The sequence below is a fragment of the Hemitrygon akajei genome, chromosome 31 (assembly GCF_048418815.1).
Source record: "Hemitrygon akajei chromosome 31, sHemAka1.3, whole genome shotgun sequence".
NCBI lineage: Eukaryota > Metazoa > Chordata > Chondrichthyes > Myliobatiformes > Dasyatidae > Hemitrygon > Hemitrygon akajei.
In genome coordinates this window covers 5,719,006-5,736,672 of record NC_133154.1, presented here as the reverse complement: position 1 = coordinate 5,736,672, position 17,667 = coordinate 5,719,006, and the positions used below count along the sequence as shown (strand labels likewise).

At 42.8% G+C, this 17,667-nt stretch overlaps 1 protein-coding gene across 3 annotated transcripts in view; it reads left to right on the top strand.

Annotated features, from left to right (window-relative positions):
- LOC140719176 (ferritin heavy chain B-like) overlaps positions 1-17,667 on the top strand; it is a 137,014-nt gene that overhangs the window by 105,254 nt on the left and 14,093 nt on the right. Inside the window, exon 1 of one of the 3 annotated variants that reach the window (XM_073033600.1) lies at positions 17,353-17,456. The exons of the other annotated variants lie outside the window; for them this stretch is intronic. Within the exon in view, the coding sequence (XP_072889701.1) occupies positions 17,355-17,456 (102 nt within the window). The 5' untranslated portion in view covers positions 17,353-17,354. Of the gene's footprint in view, positions 1-17,352; positions 17,457-17,667 lie in introns of those variants that run through there. 3 annotated transcript variants of the gene reach the window in all.

Below are 17,667 nucleotides of genomic sequence, written 5' to 3'. Positions count from 1 at the left end.
GTCCTGGTTCAGCCTTTCGAGTTGTCTGCATTTTCGAAGATCCTTCCTCTCCCAGGGATGAGGTCTTTGGAGGTTCTTTCGGTATTCTGCTAGCTTTGGGTTTCTATGGGATGGGGTTGCTAGCCCCCTGCCCGATAACTCCACCTTTTGCAGCCGGGCTCAGAGCCGTCCACTGCGGAGCTGCCCAAACGTACCTGGATGATCGCTAAAGAGCCACGAACTGCAGGGGCAATGGGCAAAGGGTTAGAAAATGGAATTAAAACAAAGCCCACTTTAATGATGGATGGAATAAATTCTTCCTGTACCATATGCATAAGATTCTCCACAATTTGATAATGCATTTATTATAATGCACATTCCTGCTTCAGATTCAGCCTTTCTTGGGTTATAGTCTTTATAGACAGAAGGTCTCATACAGCGATTAACTATGAAACGGGCTGAATATTTTGTTGGTGAGCCTGTACACCAGATAGATTTAAGAGTTACTACTGGTGTAAAAATTCTGGTTCTCTCAGTCCCCCCCCCCCCCCAATCAGTATCCCACATCAGCAGGTGGAAGTAGAAACGTAGCTGGATAAATTCCCTGCTTATGTGAAAAGCTCAGAAAAGAGGGATCTGCACTGAATGTATCACTTAATAGCACCACCATCCAGGTCATGCTGTCTACCTGTTTCTGCCAATGGGAATGAGGCACAGGAGCCACACCACCAGTTATTACCCCTCAACCCTCAGGCTCCTGAACCTGTATGGATACCTTCACTCACCTCGACACTGAACTGACCCCATACCTCACAGACTCACTTTCAAGGACTCTACAATGACATGCAAGAGAATTCCTAGAAGCAAGGTTTTAACCATATAACAATCACAGCACGGAAACAGGCCATTCCGGCCCTCCTAGTCCGTGAATTGTTTTCCAAAAACAATTCTAATAATAGGCACATAGTCTTTGTGGGCAGAATTCCAGACAAAACACAGAGTTTTCCACACAACCAATCAGTGACGAGACCCCTCCCTATGTCACAATTGAGTTTCTGTAATGACGACCAATCAACTGATTGATAAGTACCGGTACATAAAGGCCAAGCATTCCGAGGACTCACCACAGCACTGATGATGTCCCCTTGTACTGTGACAAAACTTAATGCAAATAGATTGCCAAGATCGGAGATCTCGACCCAACCGCTCTGCAACTCACGTTCCCAGTATTATTTATTTATTTATCAATCATATCTACCTATCTGTTTATTTATTTGTTTGCTCAGTTTGTCTTCTTTTGCATATTTGTGGTTTGTCAGTCTTTCAGCGTTGTTTTTCATTGATCCTAATTGTATTTCTCTGTTCTACTGTGAATCCCTGCAAGAAAGTGAATCTCAAGGTATATGGTGTATGGTGATATATGGTATATGGTATATATGGTGATATATAAACATTTTGATAATAAATTTACTTTGAACTTTGAATTTTGAACCAGTTTCCATTATCTTGACATCACAGAACTGGACACTGGAACAATCGCCAGTTGCTTAGCTGACAACAGCTCCAACTACTCTCAAGGTTAATGAACCAGGTCAATGAAGCCTGTTTGACTGCTACCAGAGCCACCATACAAAACATCTACTCCCCCATCTACTGATACAGCAAACCAACTACAGCAATGTGGGCCACTTACAAGATACATTATATAGATATCACCTCCGAAATCATTGCAAGTAGTAATAATGAGTAAGTAACTTTTACTGAGTTGTAGAGTCCTTCCTCCAAGAGGACTATAACCTTGTCATAGGGTGTGGAGGCTGTGTACCTCAATGACCCAGAGAGCTGTGTTGGCTAGAGTTAGGGCTTTAGACTTTGACCCTTGGTAGGGTCACCCATGCCCAACAGGTCAAAGGGCAGAGGCCAGACTAAGAGTGGTCCACCGGTCCAGGTTCAGGGGTTAAGCTCAGGGCTAACAACCCTGACTGGTAAAACAAAACTGTTAAGGAAGCATCAATGAGGAATCCTTCTACATCTGAGTGTGACGGTGTTCCTGAGTCTCCACATGGACCATGCATGACTGACAGTAGTGAAAACCGAGCTATAGACATGATGAAGGAAACCCCGAATAAAGCTAGAGATGGAGGGCCTTCATTTGCTGCCCCAAATGCCAGTGCCGTAACGAGCAGTACTGTAGCAGTAGAGTCCTTGAAAGTGAGGCTATCAATTGTGGACTCAATTCACTGTAGAGGAGACTGAAGTTATCCACGCTCAACGCTGAATTGATCCCACAACCTATAGAAACACAAACAAGGTAAAATCTGCAGATGCTGGAAATCCTGACCGAATTTCAGATGGAAACATTTCAGACTGAATGTTAGATAGAGCTCTTATAGATAGCGGGGTCAAGGGATATGGGGAGAGGGCAGGAACGGGGTACTGATTGTGTATGATCAGCCATGATCACAGTGAATGGCAGTGCTGGCTAGAAGGGCTGAATGGCCTACTCCTGCACCTACTGTCTATTGTCTATTGAAACATCAACTATACTCTTTTTCATAGATGCTGCCTGGCCTGCTGAGTTCCTCCAGCATTTTGTATGGGGTTTTGGCCCGAAACATTGACTGTACTCTTTTCCATAGATGCTGCCTGGAAATCCTTTTGTAGGAATTTCCATTCGAGGGCATTGGTGTTTACATACCAGGCTGTGATGCAGAAGTTTGTCAAAGTTTTAGCTGGCATGCCAAATCTCCATGGCAGACTCCTGTACAAAGATGTTTTCTCTACAACTGGGAAAACTTCTTTCCTTTATACACAAACAGTATTCTGTCATGTAAGAATCATAGGGGTCTCCCTACCATCCATCAGGGACATTTATCAGAAGCGCTGCATACGCAGGGTCCTTAGTGTTATTAAGGAACCCACCCATCCATCCAGCATCCTCTTTGACTTTCTACCATCAGGCAGGAGACGCTGATGCATAAAGACAAGAACGGTCAGGATGGGAACAGTTTCTTCCCTCAGGCCATTAGGCTTCTGAATTCCCTAACGCATCGCACTCAAAGTGCCACTGCATAATCTGTTCTGTGCCCTACAATATTTAATTGATGCACTTTAGTTTGTTATTTATGCATATTAATCTATAGATTTCATTCTTACTTTGATAAGTTATTGTCTATTAAATGACTGTGCTTTACACCCTGGTTCAGAGAAACATCTCGTTGGGCGGTATACATGTATATAGTTAAATGACAATAACCTTGACTTGACAAGTCCTTCCTGTCACGGATGAGTTAGGAAAGGATAAGATTAATTTCACTTGTCAAATACACTAAATTTACTGTGTTGGTCAGGACACAACATGCAACCAAGAACAACCAACATTCAACATCTATAAAGAAAATAAAACTCTATAAAATAAAGAATTATATTAAAAGAAAGCTAATAAAGTTCAAATTTAAAGGTATTTTGACTTTCACACTGTTACAGCAAACAAGCTTTAGTTAAGTTGTTTAGCATGCTAACTATTATTACAGTAATGGGTGTAAAACAATACTAGTTGCAGATGTAACAAAATGTAAATGTAAGTGTCAAGATGGAACAGCATAAAATCTACTTCCCTATTTCTTGAAAGGGCCTCTCAAAGTCTAACCCTACCTCCCAGTCGTGAGAGTGGAAACTGGTAAGGCCGACCAACTGGACTCTGGTGAAACTCTGTAGGCCAATCCCCTGTATGGTGGACACAATGGATTACAGCAATATTGATAAACTCCAACCAAACCATCGACTTCCTGAGGACGAGGGTGATGGGAGGTCATTGATGGCCTATGCTCCACTGGGAGCTGAGGGCCCAGGATGAAGAAGACTTCCTGCAAGGAAAAGCAGATAGTTAAGAGATCTGTCAGGAAACATTCATCAGAGCTAGGCTCAGAGTCCAAAACAGCAAGTTTTAACAAAGGATCTGTTGCTCAACTGAGTGACCATCAACAGTACCATGTGATGTCCATCACTTTCATCAAATCTGCTTTTGATTTGCTGTTCTCTGCATCTCCTTTGCCGTTTCTGGTGTAAATCCCTTGTTCATCAGCGACATCTCCTCTGAAACCAAAGGATCAGTGTTGTGACAGGAAGGTGTATTGGTGACTGAGGTCAAAATGGAGGTTGCTTCATCATCTTCACCTCAAAGTCTTGACAATGAAACACAGGGTTTGAACCTGTCATCACCTAATCCAGGAGTGAATGAAGTGAAGCCAGATCACGTGACATTGGTCTGGCTAACGACCAACATAAAAGGCAAACAGCTCACGGGACAGGGAAGGGTTATTTACTATCACTTTAAGGCAGTAAGCTGTAGTCTAGGGTGTATGGCCCAATGAATAAATGTAGCAGATTCAACATTGATCTGCAAGAGGCAATCGATAAATATGTGAAAGAGAAAGAATTGCTAAGAAAGTAGATCACAGGGCAAAACAATATTGTTTCAAAGAGTAAGCACAAGACCAAGACTAAGTTTCATCTTTCTGTTCTGCATGATTACATCTATGTTGAGTGAAATGGGTCAAGAGCATCTGAGTGCTATTGTTTTGAGAAGGTCAAAGAATTCTTCAGTGAATGTTGAGTTGAGTTGTTCTCCAATCTTGGCAATTTATTTGCAAACGTTTTGTCACCATGTGAGGAGACATCGTCAGTGAGCTGTTGATTGTGGTGTGTCCTCCAACTGGCTGTTAAACAGCATGACCAACTCTCCCTGGTCTCTACCCATGAAGATCGAGAGGGGCACAAATTCAGCTGGGCATCAGAGAAAGTCGTGGCACAACCGAACACATGGCATTCAAGAGAGTTCCGTGAAAAATTCTGTAAACAAACACATAGGCCACGATCCTAACTATGAACTAATGTGGGCAAAATTCCAGACTGCAACGCACGAAGTTCGCCACACAGTCAATCAGTGAAGAGATTTCCTCCCCTCAACAGAAATGAGTTTCCAAACAGCTGATCGAAAAGTATAAGCATTTGGAGGACACACCACAATCAACCTCACACTGACGATATCTGCTCGCATGGTGATGAAACATTTGCAAGTAAATTGCCAAGATTTGTTTCCAATTCGTTATTGAATCCAACAAGAATTGAGGTTGATTTCTACCATGTAGCATTCTACTTCAATACACCCCAGAGTAGTGAAATGCACCACTATGCTATATACTAAAAAAGCCCACTTTAGAAAAAATACAAAATCAATAATATTTGACCTACAATTGTGATATTTTGGATGTAAAGCAAAAAACAACTACCATCGGGAAAAGATACAGGAGCCTAAAGATGCACAATGAAAGTTCAAAGCAAATTTATTATTGAAGTACATTCTACATGCCACTATATACAACCCTGAGATACATTTTCTTGTGGGCATTCACAGCAAATACAAGAAACACAACTGAATCAATGAAAGACTGCACCCAACAGGATGGACGACAACCAATGAGCAAATATAAAAAGAAGAAATAATAATAATAATAATAATAATAATAATAATAATAATAATAATAATAATAATAATAATAATAATAAATAAGCAATAATATTGTTACTTCATCATGGGTAGTAGTCTCTGTAGTATCCAGAACATCTTCATGGAGTGATGCCTCAAAAAGGTAAATATCCATCATTAAGGACTCCCATCACCCAAGTCATGCCTTGTTTTCATTGCTACCATCAGAAGGAGGTACAGAAGCCTGAAGACCCACACTCAGTGATTCAGGAACAGCTTCTTCCCCTCTGCCATCAAATTTCTGAATGGACACTGAACTCATGATCACTACCTCACTATTTTGCACTGATATCTTTTATTTCTTAATATAACATATAATGTTTTATATCTTGCACTGTGCTGCTGGTGAAAAACAGCAAATTACATGATATACTTTATTTCAATGATAATAAACCTGATTCTGATTCTGACAGGGAGATTAACATGGGAGCTCCATTCTTTCTCCTCTAAGAGGATCACAGCCTTATTGTGGGGTTTGGGGGCTTACATACCTAAATGACCCGGAGAGCTACATTGGCTGGAGTCAGGGCTTTATGCTTTGGCTCTTGGTGGGGTCACCCATGCCAAACAGGTCAAAGGGTAGAGGCCAGACTAAAAGCGGTTCACTGGTCCTCAGTGAAGAATGACTCAGGGCTAACAACCCTGGACTGGTCAAAAAAAATTGTTACAGAAATAGCAATGAGGAATCCTTCTGCATCTGACACCGACGATATTCCTGAGTCTCCACCTGAGAGTTACATGACTGACAGTTGTGAAAATTGAGAGGAAGCTACGGGCATGATGAAGGAAGCCCTGAACACCATCGGGGTAGAGGACCTCGGTTGCTATCCCAAACGCCAGCGGCGTAACGGGAAGTAACATAACTATTCTTCCTATGTTTATCCCTCCATGTTGAGTCCTTCATTCCTTGTTTGAGATTGTTCTCAATGAAGAATTTGAATTATATTCCTTTGTTGCGAGATGCTGGGGCCATTTATGTACAGCAGAATGCCCATGAGTTAAAGGCCTGTTCTTTCCACTAGCTCAATTCATTAAAAGGCTTTGATAGTGAAACTTGCTTATGACTACTTAGATATTTTCTCTAATTGTCCTCTATGATCAATGGGGTCTGTTAATGAGCTATTGGTGATTACACAGCGTTATCAAAGCTGATGTAATTTTTTTTGTTTTGACTTCCATGGGCGTGTTTTCACAGATCGTGTGTAAACAATGATTTTAAGCAGATCCTCTTTCTTCCCAGTCCACAATAAATCATCAAATAGTCCCGTGTCAGAAACACAACTTGGGACACCTGCATGAGTTTCTGATAGCAAGGGGATCGTTATTTTCCAGCTGAGGTTTAATCAGTTCGAGAGGTAGCAAGTCTCCTTGGAACTTGGGACTTGGCATAAGGTGACCACCACCATTCCTTGTAGACCATTTGAGGGTTATAAAATGAGATACAATATAGAATGTAAAAGGTGAAATCCATCATTAAGCACTCCCCATCACCCAGGACATATCCCCTTTTCATTGCTACCAACAGGGAGGAGGTACAGGAGCCTGAAGACACACATTTAGTATTTCAGGAACAGCTTCTTCCCTTCCACCATCAGATTTCTAAATGGACACTACCTCAGCATTTCCCCTCTATTTTTGCACTACTTATTTAAGATTTTTATGTATTGATTTATTTATTTATTGAGACGCAGCACAGAATAGGCCCTTCCGCCCCTTCTGGGCTGCTCTGCAATTCTCCAAGTTAATCTGAGCCTAATCACGGGACAATTTACTATGACCAATTAACCTACCAACAGGCACATTTTTGCACTGTGGGAGGAAAACGAAGCACCTGGAGTAAACCCCAGCAATCACGGGGAGAACGAACAAACTCCTTACAAGCAGAGGCGGGTATTGAACCTGGGTCGCCCGTACTGTAAAGCGTTGTGCTAACCACCATGCTACCATGCAGCCCATGTATTTTATATGTGCTTGCTGTAATTTATAGTTTTTATTATGATGTATTGCAATGTACCGCTGCCATAAAACAATAAATTTAATGACATACTGTATGCCAGAGATATTAATAAAAACACAAAATGCTGGCAGAACTCAGCAGGCCAGACAGCATCTATGGGAGGAGATAGTGACGACGTTTTGGGCCGAAACCCTTCGTCCTGATGAAGGGTTTCGGCCCGAAACGTCGTCACTACCTCCTCCCATAGATGCTGTCTGGCCTGCTGAGTTCTGCCAGCATTTTGTGTTTTTATTTATTTCCAGCATCTGCAGATTCACTCGTGTTGCCAGAGATATTAATCCTGATTATGCAATTTGACATCTAGGCAGGGATATTTGATGCCTCTCGGGGAACGCTTGTAAATCATGGCTTCTACCGTGCCTTGAGGAGGGACGGAAGCGTAACAGTTACTGCAACCACTTTGCAGCACCAGTGATTACTAATGCCTTGTGCAGGAAGGCACAGAGTCGACTGTACTTCCTTAGAAGGTTGGCGTCATTCAATGTCTGTAGTGAGATGCTGAAGATGTTCTATAGGTCAGTTGTGGAGAGCGCCCTCTTCTTTGTGGTGGCGTGTTGGGGAGGAAGCATTAAGAAGAGGGACGCCTCACGTCTTAATAAGCTGGTAAGGAAGGCGGGCTCTGTCGTGGGCAAAGTACTGGAGAGTTTAACATCGGTAGCTGAGCGAAGGGCACTGAGTAGGCTACGGTCAATTATGGAAAACTCTGAACATCCTCTACATAGCACCATCCAGAGACAGAGAAGCAGTTTCAGCGACAGGTTACTATCGATGCAATGCTCCTCAGACAGGATGAAGAGGTCAATACTCCCCAATGCCATTAGGCTTTACAATTCAACCGCCGGGACTTAAGAACTTTTTAAAAGCTATTATTAATGCTTTTTGAGATAGTGATTTAGATGCATATCATATTTTTTACTGAGTTAAGTATTGTATGTAATTAGTTTTGCTACAACAAGTGTATGGGACATTGGAAAAAAGTTGAATTTCCCCATGGGGATGAATAAAGTATCTATCTATCTATCTAATTGGAGTTGAGGTCCCACCAGGGTTTGTAAGGGATTTTTTTCACATTCTAAAAGTGACTGTGTGGGATTCTTTCAGGTGCTCCCATTTTCCCACATCCCAAAGATGCATGGTTAGAGTTAGGGTTCAACAGTTCAATGGTTCCATTTAATATTAGACAGTGCATACAGTATACCGCCTGAAACTCTTACTTTTCACAGACATCCACGAAACAAGAAACCCCAAAGGATGAATGATAGGAAAATGTTAGAGCCCCAAAGCCCCCTTCCATGCACAAGCAGCAGCAAAGTGTCAACCCTCCCTGACTTATTTCAGCAGGAAGCATCAGCACCCACCACCCACCAAGCAATCAAAAGCAAAGCCCCCAAAGAGAGACCATGATCTGCAGTCCAACAGAAACTAATTGATCACCCAACAATTCAACATACTGCAGTCTCTCTCTCCCTAACAAGGGACAGAGAGGTGTTGCGAGAGGGGAGACCAACAAAACATCTTGCTGATTATGATGGTGCAAATCTGCCGTGTTGCTTTTAATCTGAGTTCTCTGACTTGAAAGTCTCCCCCACCATCAGGAGGGAGGGAGAGAGAGAGAGAGAGAGAGCGTTTAGCTAAGTGCAGAGGCCTCCGACAGCCGATCTGCTATTCGTGATGTTCTGGTGGAACCAGAAGCATGGCGATGCTTGTGGGCTGCCCCAGCACAACCCCCACACTGCGTTGTCACTGACGTGAAGCGACGCATTTCACTGTTTGGTTTGATGTGTCGACGTACGTGGGACAATAAAGCAAGACTTTCCTTCTTTAAATTGGACACAGCATGGTCAATTTACCCGCTGGAGTTGAGAATTTCTTTATTGTAATTAACTGAACATTGTAGTTCTTCAACTCTCTCCACAGTCTTCATAATTTGTGACCCGGGTGCACCACATTGCTGAGTTCATCTGGAAGCAGTTGCATGAGGAACGGGAGCACGCCGAGAAACTGATGGAATTCCAGAATCTGTGGGGAGGCTGGATCTTGCTTCAGGACATTAAAGTCGGGTTCAGCAAATGTCCTGTTCCATCAAAGACTCTGACTAACTCTGTCTGCAGCAAATGATAATACTTTATGACTTTATTTTGATTTATACAGTCTTGGACTGTGGGAGGAAACCAGAACACTCAGAGGAAACCCATGCACTCACAGGAAGGATGTGCAAACTTCTTACAGACGGCGTTGGAATTGAACTCCAAACTCCGACAGTCTGAGCACTAACTGCTACACTGTTTGGGCACCCTATTTAGTTTATTTAAATTATTTTTAAAAATATTTCTTACTGTAATTTATCATTTGTTTTTATGTATGGGTGCAGCAAAATTAACAAACTTCACAATGCATGCTACTGATATTAAACCTGATTCTGATTCAGATTTCTCAATAGGGAAGGAGTTTATCCCATCTCTATCTCTCACCCCCACCCCCACCCCCCCCCCCCACACTCCCATTTCTCTTACAGTATTAGCACCAAAACAGCTACCTACTCAGCTTTGGATTTGCCAGGGCTGTGACCCAGTTGATCATTTGCTTCTTGTGGCTTAACATCAATGAGTTTCAACTTCTTCTTTGGCATATTTTTGACCCAGCTAATAAGTTTACGGGTAGCAGGGTGGAAATACATCTCTACCAAAGGTGTAAGGCGTTCCTTCCCTCTGCTAGCTTGCAGGTCACCTTGGGCAAAGTGTAGCACCTGCTTAGACCCTGCCCACCCCAATCAGGGTCATTTGAAGCCATGGGAGCAGGTGGTGGATGGTCAATCGAGCAGCTGGTGCATATCACAAGTCCTGACTTATGCAACCACAGACAATCTCTGAGAGTATTGATAATGTCTGGCTTTATATTGATAAAGACACTTGTAAAGACACTGCCCAGAAGAAGCCAATGGCAAACTACTTCTGTAGAAAAATTTGCCAGGAACATCTCCCTTTTGAAAGATCATTTGAAACTAAGCCACCGCTGTATTGGGTTAGACCATACGACATAGAAGCAGAATTAGGCCATTCAGCCCATCGAGTCTGCTCTGTCATCACATCATGGCTGATTTGTTATCCCTCTCAACCCCATTCTCCTGCTTTCTTCCCATAAGCGGAGGCATGGTAGCTTAGTGGTTAGCACAACGCTTTACCGTGCCAGCAAACCGGGTTCAATTCCCACTGCAGCATGTGATAAGTTTATACATTCTCCCCATGACCGAATGGGTTTCCTCTGGATGTTCCAGTTTCTTCACATGGTAGGTTAATTGGTCATTGTCAGTTGTCCCGTGATCAGGATAGGGTTAAAATTGGGGGATTACTGGGTGGTGTGCCTTGAAGGGTAGGAAGAGCCTATTCCACGCTGTAGCTCAATAAATAAATAAATAACCTTTGACGCCCTGACTAATCAAGAACCTATTATGCCGCATACCATTTTACTAATAGAGTTGCTATTTTCTACTAATATTTATGCCTAATCTGGAAAACAATGATCCCCTTGCAATCAGACACTCATGCAGGTGTCCAAGTTGCCTTCTGACATGGGAGCTTTTAGTGACTTATTGTGAAGAAGGAAGAGGCTTTGAAGAACTTTTTTTTCACGTTGCCCATGAAAGCAGGATCACAGAAGTCAAAACAAAAAGGAGGATCATTCCCAAGCTTAGATAACGCTGTGTAAATACCTGTGGCTCAAGGCAGATGACAATTAGAAAGTCTCATTTGCAAACACTGCTAACCAGAAGCAAGTTTCACTTTCTAAACTCTTCAATGCCTTACAATGAGACTATTTAGCTCTGTTCTTCTTCAAACACTTTTCCATTTACGCTCCATGGTGTGCTTTCTCTGCAATTGCTTGCTGCTTTTAGGTTTTTGGTAAATTGCGCCCTCCACAAAACTTTCGATTCTGCTTCCAGCATCTTTCTGGTACAGCATTCCAGAATTTTCTGCCTTAAAAATAAATTTCCCTCCCCTGTGCACTCCCAACCTTTGCCGTTCACCATTCTGAGCTCGCATCAGGTTTCGGCCACTTTCTCCTGGATTAAATCCATCATCAAAATTCAAGATTACTTAATGTCATTCCCTGTACACAAGAGTAAGGAGAACAAAATAATTGTTACTCCGAATCCAATGCAGCACCAAAAACACCCACAAAAGATAAAGAACACAATAATAATAAAACACGCACATTAAATATAAATACATAAGATAGCTGACATACATTGATTGATTGTATGTCCATAAAATGGTTCTAAGCTGTACATAAGACGACTGACAGGAAATAATAAAGTAGAGGTGGAGTTAATGGGTGGCGATGTTGATCAATCTTACTACTTGGGGAAAGGAACTGTTTTTGAGTGTGGTGGTCCAGGTGTGAATGCTATGTAGCCTCCTCCCTGATATGAGTGGTAGGAACAGTCATGAGCAGGGTGGGTGAGATCCTTCAGGATGTTACTGGCCCTTTTCCAGCACCTTTCTGTATATACGTCCCAGATGGTGGCTAGGCTGGTGCCAGTGATGGATTGCGCAGTTCTGACTACCCATTGTAGAGCCTCCCTTTCTGTCCATTTATGGCTTGAAGGGAACCTTCTGATTAACCCTATCCACAAAATCTCAGAAATGAGTATCATTCCTTGCAGTAATAAGGCAGGTAGTTGAGCAGATGAAACTGCCATCTTCTTTTCTCTTGAGGCACAGTTTTACAAGGTTGTTACCCAAAGTGGGCAGTGGATTTAGAGGCCAGGCTAATTAGGAATGAGCTAGGGTGTTCAGAATTCAAATGACTTTTGCTGGGAGTCAAAGACATTGTATGTTTCCAGCTGGATGGTTTTTCTTGATGTTGGGAAAATCTAAAACTATATTTTAAAATTGTCACGAAGTGCTAGACCTGCCCATACACCTCCTCCCTCACTTCCACTCAGGGCCCCAAACGGTCCTTCCAGGTGAGGCAACACTTCACCTGCAAATCTGCTAGGGTCATCTATTATTTTGGTGCTCCTAATACTACCTCCTCTACATTGGTGAGATCTGTTGTAAATTGGGGGAACTGCTTTGTCGAGCAGCTCCACTCCATCTGTACAAAATAGAACTTCCCGGTGGCCAAATGTTTTAATTCCGATTCCCATTCCTGTTCCAACATGTCAGGCCATGGTCTCCTCTTGTATCAAAAAAAGGCCACCCTCAGGGTGGAGGAGCAACATCTTCTATTCTGTCTGGGATAGCCTCCAGCCTGATGGCATGAATATTGATTTCTCCTTCCGGTAAAACAAAATTTCCTCTTCCACTATTTCTTACTTTGGCCTTTTCAACATGTTGGTCCATAGCCTCCTCTTACACCAAGAAGAGTCCACCCTCAGTTCCTCCAGGTCCCCTCCTCTATCTCTTTCTCCTATGGTCCACTCTCCTCTCCCATCAGATTCCTTCCTGTCCACCCACCTGACTTCACCTATCACCTTCCAGCTAGCCTCTTCCCCCTCCCCCCCACCATTTTATTCTGGCATCTTCCCCCCTTCCTTCTCAGACCCGAAGAAGGGTCTCGGCTCAAAACATCGACTGTTTATTCATTTCCATAGATGCCGCCTGACCTGCTGAGTTCCTCCGGAATTTTGTGTGTTTTGCTTTGATTCGTTTGTGCTTGGAGCACTTTGTATGACCCTTTGACCATTCTGCACTCAGAGTTATAGAGCACACAGAAACAGGCCCTTTGGCCCATCAACTCTGTGCCATATTGTTACTCTGCCGAGTCACATTGACCCACATGTGGAGGGTGGCCCTCCATACCCTTCCCATCCTTACCTCTCCAAATTCCCCTTTAATGTTGAAATCAAACCCGCATCCTGCACTTTAACTGGTAGTTCGTTCCAGACTCTCAGCACCCTCTGAGTGAAGAAGTTCCCCTCTCAGGTTACCTTTAAGTATTTCACCTTTCACCTTTAACCCTTAACCCCTAGTCCTTTTTTTCCAGCACAAAGATTGATCCCTTCTCAGGGAAATGCAACTCATGGAGGCAATATTCAAAGTTAGGTTTGGATGCATTTTCCCATGCATCAATATGCAAGCTCAAGTATTATAAAGTTCTTGTTAAAGAAAATAATATGAGTAGATGTTTATTCAGTTCCTTCTTCTCCCTGCCCTTTTGCATGTCTTTGGTGGAATCTCTGGTGGCTGTTCAGTCTGGCCAACCCTCACCCAACTTAATTTCAACCTTTTCCACAAGATCCTTGAACTGGATCTCTCTCCCTGCAGCAAATGAGGAGGTAGATGGTTGAGCAAGACTCAAATCTAGATGATTGCCTTTGAGAGCAGAGATTTAATAGCAGCTGCCAGGCTATGATCTGCTAGGGTTAGGGATGTAAGTAGGCTTTATTTAGAATGTGTTGAAGCTATCTTCTATGCATTTCTTGGGTGGAAACTCCTTGATGGTTGTTCAGTTTGGGAAATCTTTACCCTGCTTCATATCAACCCTTTCCAGAAGGTCTCTGAACTGAATATCTCTCCCTGCAACAAGTACAGAAGAAGACATTTGATCAAAGCTCAAGTCTAATTATAAATACAAGAGATATGCAGATGCTGGAAATCTCACACACAATATGCTGGAGGAACTCAGCAAATCAGGTGGCATCTATGGAGAGGAATAAACAGTTGATGTTTAAGCCCAGATGAAAGGTCTCAGGCTGGAACGTCACTCACCTCCATAGATGCTGCCTGACTTGCTGAGTTCCTCCAGCATTTTGCGCATGTTGCTCAAGTCTAGTCAATTACTTCTGAGCCTGCAAAATTGATAACGGACACCAGGATATAATCTACAGTGCATACAGAGTTTAACATAGAAGATGAAAAAAGGTCTTTACAATTAAAATGTGTTAAAGCTGTTAAACACAGGGGTTGATTTCCACAGCTCTGGCATCTCATTCCAAGCAACAATCAGCAGTTTTAAAAGTTGGCACCAACTGGATACCACAACTGTGCTGTTAGCAGTTCATATTACATGTTTACCACAATCCTCTATCTCAATAAATTAGTTATTTATCCCAGTTTCAAAGAGAATACACCCTGTTGGCTGTAGAACAAAATACAGCTGCCACTCAGCCCAGAAATGAAAACAAACTTTAAGGTCAAAATAAAGATTAACTTTTTTTGTCACATGTACATCGAAACATACAGTGAAATTCAACACACACAAAACGCTGGAGGAATTCCAGGAAATTATAGACCAGTGAGTCTTACTTCAGTGGTTGGTAAGTTGATGGAGAAGATCCTGAGAGGCAGGATTTATGAACATTTGGAGAGGCATAATATGATTAGGAATAGTCAGCATGGCTTTGTGAAAGGCAGGTTGTGCCTTATGAGCCTGGTCAAATTTGTTGAGGATGTGACTAAACACATTGATGAAGGTAGAGCAGTAGATGTAGTGTATATGGATTTCACCAAGGCATTTGACAAGGTACCCCATGTAAGGCTTATTGAGAAAGTAAGGAGGCATGGGATCCAAGGGGACATTACTTTGTGGATCCAGAACCGGCTTGCCCACAGAAGGCAAAGAGTGGTTGTAGACGATTCATAAAGGTGGACACCAGTGGAGTGCATCAGGGATCTGCTCCTCTTCATGATTTTTATAAATGATCTGGATAAGGAAGTGGAGGGATGGGTTAGTAAATTTGCTGATGGCACAAAGGTTGGGGGTGTTGTGGATAGTGTGGAGGGCTGTCAGAGTTTACAACAGGACATTGATAGAATGCAAAACTGGGCTGAGAAGTGCCAGATGGAATTCAGCTCAGATAAGTGTGAGGTGGTTCATTTTGGTAGGTCAAATATGATGACAGAATATAGTACTAATGGCAAGACTCTTGGCAGTGTGGAGGATCAGAGGGATCTTGGGGTCTGAATCCATAGGATGCTCAAAGCTGAGGTGCAGGTTGACTCTGCGGTTAAGAAAGCATACGGTACATTGGCCTTCATCAATCGTAGGATTGAGTTTAGGAGCCGAGAGGTAATGTTGCAGCTATATAGGACCCTGGTCAGACCCCACTTGGAGTACTGTGCTCAGTTCTGGTCGCCTCACTACAGGAAGGATGTGGAAACCCAGATTGGGGAGCATGTTTTATGAGAATAGGTTGAGTGAACTTGGCCATTTTTCCTTGGAGCAACGGAGGATGAGAAGTGACCTGATAGAGGTGTATAAGATGATGAGAGGCATTGATCATGTGGATAGTCAGAGGCTTTTTCCCAGGGTTGAAATGGCTAGCATGAGAGGACACAGTTTTAAGGTGCTTGAAAGTAAGTACAGAGGAGATGTCAGGGGTAGGTTTTTTACGCAGAGAGTGGTGAGTGCGTGAAATGGGCTGCCGGCAACGGTGGTGGAGGTGGATACAATAGGGTCTTTTGACTCCTGGACAGTTACATGGAGCTCAGAAAAATAGAGGGCTATGGCTAACCCTAGGTAACATCTAAGGTAAGGATATGTTCAGCACAGCTTTGTGGGCTGAAGGGACTGTATTGTGCTGTAGGTTTTGTACGTTTCTATGTTTCTATCTATAACAAGATCAAGAGTACTTAAAGTGAGATCATTGGTTGTGGTTACATCTCAATAGAGGAGTGTAGTTATCCTTTTCTGTTCAATAGCCTGATTGTTGAGGGGTAGTAACTGTTCTTGAATCTGGTGGTGTGAGTCCTGAGGCTCTTGTACCTTCTACCTGATGGCAACAGCAAGAGAAGTGCATGGCCTGGGTGATGAGGATCTCTGATGATGGACGCTGCTTTCCTATGATAGTGTTTCATGTAGATGTACTCAATGGTTGGGAGGGCTCTAGCCATTATGTTCTTTGCTGAATCCATTACCTTCTGTCGGATTTTCCATTAAAGGGGGTTGGTGTTCCCATACCAGGCCGTAACACAGCCAGTCAATTCACCTTCCACCACACACATGTAGAAGTTTGTCAAAGTTTTTGATATCATGCCAAATCTCCGCAGTCTTTGCTATTGGAGCGTGACATAAACAGAAATCAAACTCCAGTGTTGTTATTTGGTCTTAGTGACAGCTTTAAAGCTTGTTTCATATTTCAGTAGTGAGTAGCAACTGCACTTTGCTGTACAGCCAGCAGGGTGTATTCTCTTTGAAACAGGGATAAATGAGGAATTTATTGAGATTGAGGGTTGTGGTAAATGTGTAATATGAACTGCTAACAGCACAGTTGGTAACTACTTCTAAAAATGCTGATTGCTGCTTGGAATGAGATGCCAGAGCTGCCAAATCAGTGGCTGCATTTAAAAGATTTAACATATTCTCATGTAAAAACCTTCTTGCGTCTTTTTTGTTAAACTTGGGGTGGACTGCAGAATACATATCCTGGTGTCCATTATCAATTCTGCATACTCGTAGGTAATTGACTAGACTTGGGCGACATGCACAAAATGCTGGAAAAACTCAGCAAGTCAGGTGGCATCAATGGAGCTGTATGAACAGGTGATTTTACGGGCTGAGACCCTTCTTCAAGATCCTTCATCCCAGCCTGAAACATCAACTGTTTATTCCTCTCCATAGATGCTGTCTAGTTTGCTGAGTTCCTGCAGCATTTTGTTTGTGTTGATCAAGATTTCCAGATATCTGCAGAATCTCTTGTGTTTATAATTAGACTTAAGCTTTGATCAACCATCTTCCTCCTTACTTGTTGCAGGGAGAGATATTCAGTTCGGAGACCTGGAAAGGGTTGACGTTAAACTGGGTGAAGTTTACCCAAAATGAACAACCATCAAAGAGCTTCCACCCAAGAAAACCATAAAAGATGGGATGGGGAGGAAAATTAATCAAATAAGTAACCATACTGAATATTCTCTAGGGAGAGAGAACATGTGGTTTGCCAAATGTTGGATGAAATGCAAAGCCTTTGGGGTAACTTCGGTCTATGTCTTTGCTAATGCTTAGCGCACGCTTGGGCTTGATGATGGTACTGATGCGCATTTTTTTGGGGGGGCAGGGGTGATCATTGCTTGCTGCCACTTACGCGTGAGAGGGGGAGCTGGGGGGACTTTAGAGTTCTCAAGTTTAACTGTTGTTCATTCATTGGGGCGCTTCTCTGTTTTCGTGGACATTTGCAAAGAAA